The sequence below is a fragment of the Solanum tuberosum genome, unplaced genomic scaffold (assembly GCF_000226075.1).
Source record: "Solanum tuberosum cultivar DM 1-3 516 R44 unplaced genomic scaffold, SolTub_3.0 scf00200, whole genome shotgun sequence".
Taxonomy (NCBI): Eukaryota; Viridiplantae; Streptophyta; class Magnoliopsida; order Solanales; family Solanaceae; genus Solanum; species Solanum tuberosum.
The window spans coordinates 406,316-412,578 of NW_006239124.1; the positions used below are offsets into that span (position 1 = coordinate 406,316).

Below are 6,263 nucleotides of genomic sequence, written 5' to 3' on the forward strand. Positions count from 1 at the left end.
TTTTTGCCAGAACATTGTGTCCTTTGGGAAAAGTAACAGGATTACCGTTTGGGAAAAGTAACGACTTTTCGAAAGGATTACCGTTACACGTGAATTTCAAATAAATTCAGTTGCGCCAAATTAATTTTGTTAGTTAACTAGCATTCTGAATTAATTTATAAGAGAAAGGAAATGGTTTAACAAGATTGATTAAATAAATTTTGTCCAAAAATATTATTAATCAATCACATCATTTGCCAAAGCCGAGCGAGCGACGACGATGGCGCAAGGGAGCACCTTCTTCTTAACCCTTTAAGAACTAAATGAAGTGTTTCCTAATATAAGGACAACAATTTCCTTTCTTCTACCAATATGGTAAAAATGACCTTTCATTTGCACTTTTGCAATGACTTTTCATTTTCCTTCCAAAATTGGTTCCCCCACTTCCACTTTCCATTTTCTCTTTTTATTTTCCATTCACACCTTGCTAAACTCAACAGAAAGTATATCACCAGTTTTCTTCATGCTTTCATGTCATCAAACATATCAGTTTTACGTCAATCAAATGAAATGTATAGTATAACAGCATTCAAAATTCAGTTCATTTGAGATTCCACATTGGCATGACATGAGATGCATTTGACAATAAGGGTCTCACTGATGCATACACCGACAAAATCCTTTCAGTCCTTGTTCCTATCTTCCCTTTCATGCATTGGATGCAGTAAGGGTCATTTCATTCTTAAACTGCAATGACTGAAAAACAATTCCAGCTCTTCCTAGGTTCTACCTATTACTGCAAGCATTGAATGTGCAACATATCTAGACCAAGATTTAATTCGATTTAGAAGAGACATCGAAATCAGCTAGAGCTGAAATTAGTTGGTGAGAAAATGGATGAATTTAGTATAACACACAAAAGAAGTTCTATTATCTCACCAATCGTCTAGATTTCCAGAAAATAAGTACTCCTTTATCCCAATTTATATGGCACACTTAAGCCTGTCCTCAAAAAAATGTCACATTTCTTCAAAGTCCTATTTTATTCTATTAAGATGTCTTATAGCCTTGCAATTTCATTTTGTCTTTTTGATAACTGTGGTGTCGCCAACTTTCACACATGACAAACCCCAACTAATTCCACAGGATATGTGCTACCAACCTCAGGGTCTCAACCCTACTTGATTGACCACTAGGCCACAACAGTGCTTATAGCATCACAACTTTTGGGGATTCAGCAGGTACCACAGCTAAAACAGCAACGGGAAAAGGCTCCGTCTTGGTAACCAATTGAGGCAAATGCTGGGCTGGTAATGGCTATGGGTCGTGGAACGAGTTCTCCAGAACGATAAGACCCACCCAAAATCAGGACGATAATGGGGAGAATGGAAATTGGGATGGTGCGAAGGGAGGTCAGCAACAAAATGGTGGTTCTGATGCAGCTGAGGCTGAGACTGGTGTCGATTGAAGACGTATTGTATCTGAGCACAAATGAAATCAACCTTATGAGCTAAGTCATATCCAAGCTTACACTGAAACTCCTGAACAATGGTGATGAAAGTGGGGTTGGGGTTAGGGTTTGGTTCACGGAAGAGGGATTCCGCTCTAGCTATGTCCTCATCCAGTGGCGGATCCAGGATTTAAAGGTTTGCTCACTTCCTTTAACATAAACATGTTAGCAATCACATAGTGTAAGCGTATACTAACTCAAACTCTTTAATAAAAAAAGTAAACGTATACTAACTCAAACTCTTTAAATAAAAAAGTAAAAAATAAAACAACGATTAATATTATCATCATAAAAACAACCACTAGCTATAAGTCACAATGACCTACTAGTAATATTATCATTACAAAAAGAGACTTCTTGTCTTAAAGTTATAATTGTGCTCGACGACTTTTCATATGTTGAAAACGATAAATAATAGCATCATTGCTTACATTTGCGAATATCTTACGCTCTACATAGCAAACTAAACAACCATTCAAAAATTCATCACCAATACTATTGCGAAGTTCATTTTTAATATACTTCATGGAAAAGAAAGCTCGTTCCACAGAAGCAGTAGCAACGGGAAGAATGAGAGTCAACTTGATAAGCAAATAAACAAGTGGCCAAATTTGATGCAAATCTGACTTGACCAATACTTTAGCAAGATCACTAATTCCTTTCAAGTTGAAGAACCTCTTGTCAGAACCACAGACATAAACTATAAAGCTATCAAGCTGAAAACTGAGATCCCGAAGCTTGTTGTTGTCAAACTCATTCATATAATATTCAGTCAACCTCATTATCTTGCCCTTATCAAAACTACCAAATGAATTAACTGGATTCAAACTAGCCATACCGAGAAGTAAGTCAGTACTCACAGCATCAAAACGATTATTAAGCTCTTGAAGATGCAAATCAAGAGCTTTACGCTTTGACTTCCCAAGAAAGTAGCTAGCATCCATCTCCGGAATGACTATATCATGTTTATCACAAAAAGAAGAGACATCATCCATTAATGATTCGAATTCATTATCCCTCATATTTTGTAATCTTTGCTTTGTAAGAGCAAGAAATCCCATAGCATTGACAATATCTTGATCCATCATTTGCAATGAGGAGCTCAATTCATTTGTCATCATATGAACTTTCCACATCAGGTGTAGCATAAAGGAAAAATCAAATTTCTTAATCGTATCCACAAGAGTTTTAGCAAAAAGTCTATCAGTATAGTTTGGACACTCGCATCCAGTAAATTCAAGCACATGAATAACTGATGGAAATAGAACAATAAGATTATCTAATGTTCTATAATGAGAACCCCAACGAGTATCACCTGGCCGCTGAAGCCCACGTTCTTGATTTAATCCTCGCCCAGTATGCACTTCCCCTGATATGAGCAACTCCTCTAACTGTTCAGCTTGGTGTTTCCGAAGTAAATCCCTGCGCTTAAAAGATGCTCCAACAATATTTAACACATTAGTAACTAAGCAAAAAAAGTCATCTACATTTGAATCCTTCTTTGCAAGAGCCACTAGTGTTAACTGCAATTGGTGGGCAAAACAATGAATGCAATATGTCGATGGAGTCTCATTTAAAATCAAAGTTTTAAGACCATTTAGATGTCCTTGCATATTGCTAGCTCCATCATAACCTTGCCCACGTATTTGGGATGGACTTAATGAGTGATCTGAAAGAAAAGAGTATATTGCTTCCTTTAATGAACAAGCAGATGTATCACTAACATGAATAATACCAACAAATCGCTCTATCACTTCTCCTTCTTTGTTAACATATCTCAAAACAAGTGCCATTTGCTCCTTGTGTGATACATCCTTTGATTCATCGACTAGTATCCCAAAATAATCCCCATCTAAATCTTCAAGAATAGATTTGATTGTTTCCTTAGCACAAGAATCAACAATATCCTTTTGAATACTTGGAGAACACATCATTTCATTTTTTGGAGCTTTTTCTAAAATAATGCTTCCAACATCTTCATTAATATCTCCATACCATTGCAAAAGTTCAAGAAAAATACCTCTATTTGAAGAAGATCGACTCTCATCATGTCCACGGAATGATAATCCTAATTTCAAGAGAAATCTGTCACATCAACTAAAGCACTCAAGCGACGCCGATACTCACTTTTTTTCTTTCTGGGACTTTTTATCAAAGGAAGTGCGTATTGACTGTGATTGATTCATCAAATCAAGCATCTTGTTGAAACACTTGTTGTGGATGCTATTTATATCTCCAACATGAGCTCTAAATCTTTCAGTAGCTTTGTTCCAAGCTCTATAGCCAGTCTTTGTGAAAGCAGCATCAACCACATATCCACGACTTTCACATTCATTTTTAAACAAATAGCAACACAAACAAAATGCAGCATCTTTTGTTATGCTATACTCCAACCACTTACGACCATTAAACCAATCAGGAAAAAATTGCCGCATTACCTTCTCAAACTTAGTTTTAGGAAATTTATGATCCTTAGGTTGACAAGGCTTTTTAAGAATATAATATCTCCTAATATCATCACGTATATTAGGATTATATTCTGCAATGGGCTTTCTAATTCCCGGATCAGCTTCAAGAGATTCTAAATCAACATCTGAAATAAATGTTTTCCTTTGAATTTTCGGAGCTATGGTTGAAGCGGTAGATGGATGAGTAGAGGCTGTAGAGCTAGAACTTGGATGCCCAATTTTCGATCTTGTGACATACTTATCCATCTCAATTTACAAAGATAAATTTCTGCAAAAAAATCAATTTTATCATAGAATTAATTCACATAATTCAATTAATTTTTATTGAAATCTATAACTTTCTATCAACAACCCAAACAACAATTAATATATCTATTTGATCTTTCAACACCACAAGCAATAATTAGCAATATATGAGTCAATGAACACAAAATTTTCAATTGCACAATTTGTTATTTGTATACATCCTAAAATTTAATTTTTGAATCAAGTAAGTTGGTAAGAAAAAAAAATTATTTCAAAAGTATTCAAAAAAAACATTTTTAATCACAAAACACTAAATATGTGAGACTCTAAAGTCTAAATCTATTTATCAAGTAACAAAAAAAAGTATGTGGAATATATTTTAAGAATTAAGACTTAAAGAGTACTAGCCATAAGCAATGAAAATCTCAAAACCTAACTTCCCTAACCTTTTTTTTCATTATCTAACTTTAATCAAACATTAAATCTTATTACCTTACTTTTGTATTTTGATTTTGAAAAGAAAAAAGCTTGAAGTTTGTTGTTGGGTACTTGGGTTGGCTACTTTCTCTTTGAAACAAGAAGAAGAAAAGAATGATTTCCTCTTTTTGTTAAAAGAAAAAATCCCATAAAAGTGGGCAGTGAAAAAGGTTTTAAAACATACAAAAAGTTAAAAATAAAAACGAAAGAAAAAGTTAGTCACCCTAAACTAATTAAGAATAGGAAAGTACAAAACAAGTACAAAATTACGGAGTAAAATAAGCCCTTAATTAAAAAAAGGAAAAGAAAAAAAAAAGGTAGCAAAATTCGCTGGAAAAAGTAAAAAAAAGAAAGAATGGGGCTGACGGGATTCGAACCCTCGCCCTCATGCTTCGCGCGCATTATTTTTCCAAGTGTTAACCAGCGCACCCACGACTGCTAGTGTTCTATGGGTGCTTATTTTTATTTAATAATGTATTTATCATATTTTCTCTATATATATACAATTTTTTTTCCGGAGTCAATGGGTGCTCGAGCACCCAAAACTGACTACGTGGGTCCGCCCCTGTCCTCATCGGACACCATTGTTCGTCCTCCACAACAACCATATACTACTAGTAGTATTATGCTCAGTTGATAACTGTCACTGCTTCTCTTTATAACTGAAATTAACGGTCTCTCTCTATAACTCTGTTTTACTCGATAGTCTCTCATGCTATTGCATTCTCACTCTTCTTGTTCTTCATTTAAACGACTAAATTATCCTCTGTTTTTAATTTAATTATTTTGTTTTAATCTTACAAGATTTTAAAAAATTATAAATTTAAATTAAAGATACGTAGAAATTAGAATATATCAAAGGGCAAATTACACCAATTGTACATTAAGTTAAATTTCAAAAAAACTACCTAATTACACATACATTACTACCATATATACTATATTTACCTCTAGTTTAAAATAATTACACATACTACCACTTTTAACATTTATACCATATATTTTAAAAGATATACACAAATTCCTTAAATATGATATTGAATAATTATCTTAAATTTAAAGTCCTTAATTAATGGTCCATTTAATAAGTTAAATTCTTTTTCTACTACATTTGTTTTCTCCCCCACCCCACGTCCACTAGCCCTCTTTCTTCCCTATTTCTTCCTTCATCTTCTCCGTCTTTCTTCCTTCATTCTCTCAATACATATTTGCATGTTCAAATCAACATTATGCATATAGGTTTTTTTTTATTTTTTATCATTCTCATGTATTTTGATTTTGTATTTGAGTTAAAATTCATAATATTCTGAAGTTCAATTTTAAAAAGTTTTTCAAATTAGGTTTTATATTTTTTTATGGGAAAAGGGTATGATATACCCCTCAGTTTTGTCATTTATAGCTGATATACCCCCTTGTTATGAAGGTGGCTCATATATACCCCTACTGTTATACAAATGGCTCACATATGCCCTTTTCCTCTAACGGAAGTGAAAAAATTAATTTTAGTTTAATTTTTTAATTATTTTAAAAAAATATAATCCCATATGGGTATATTTAATCCTCCTCAAACATATATTGTTTTT

General features: G+C 33.6%; 1 protein-coding gene across 1 annotated transcript in view; it reads right to left on the bottom strand.

The window, feature by feature from the left end:
- The window catches only part of LOC107062109 (zinc finger MYM-type protein 1-like), a 5,042-nt gene extending 1,118 nt beyond the window's left edge, over positions 1-3,924 (bottom strand). The window contains exons 1-3 of the mRNA XM_015312344.1: positions 3,617-3,924; positions 2,012-3,574; positions 1,225-1,460 (exon numbers count right to left, since the gene is read on the bottom strand). Of these exons, the coding sequence (XP_015167830.1) occupies positions 1,225-1,460; positions 2,012-3,574; positions 3,617-3,924 (2,107 nt within the window). The remainder of the gene's footprint in view (positions 1-1,224; positions 1,461-2,011; positions 3,575-3,616) is intronic.
- Positions 3,925-6,263: the final 2,339 nt, after the last annotated feature.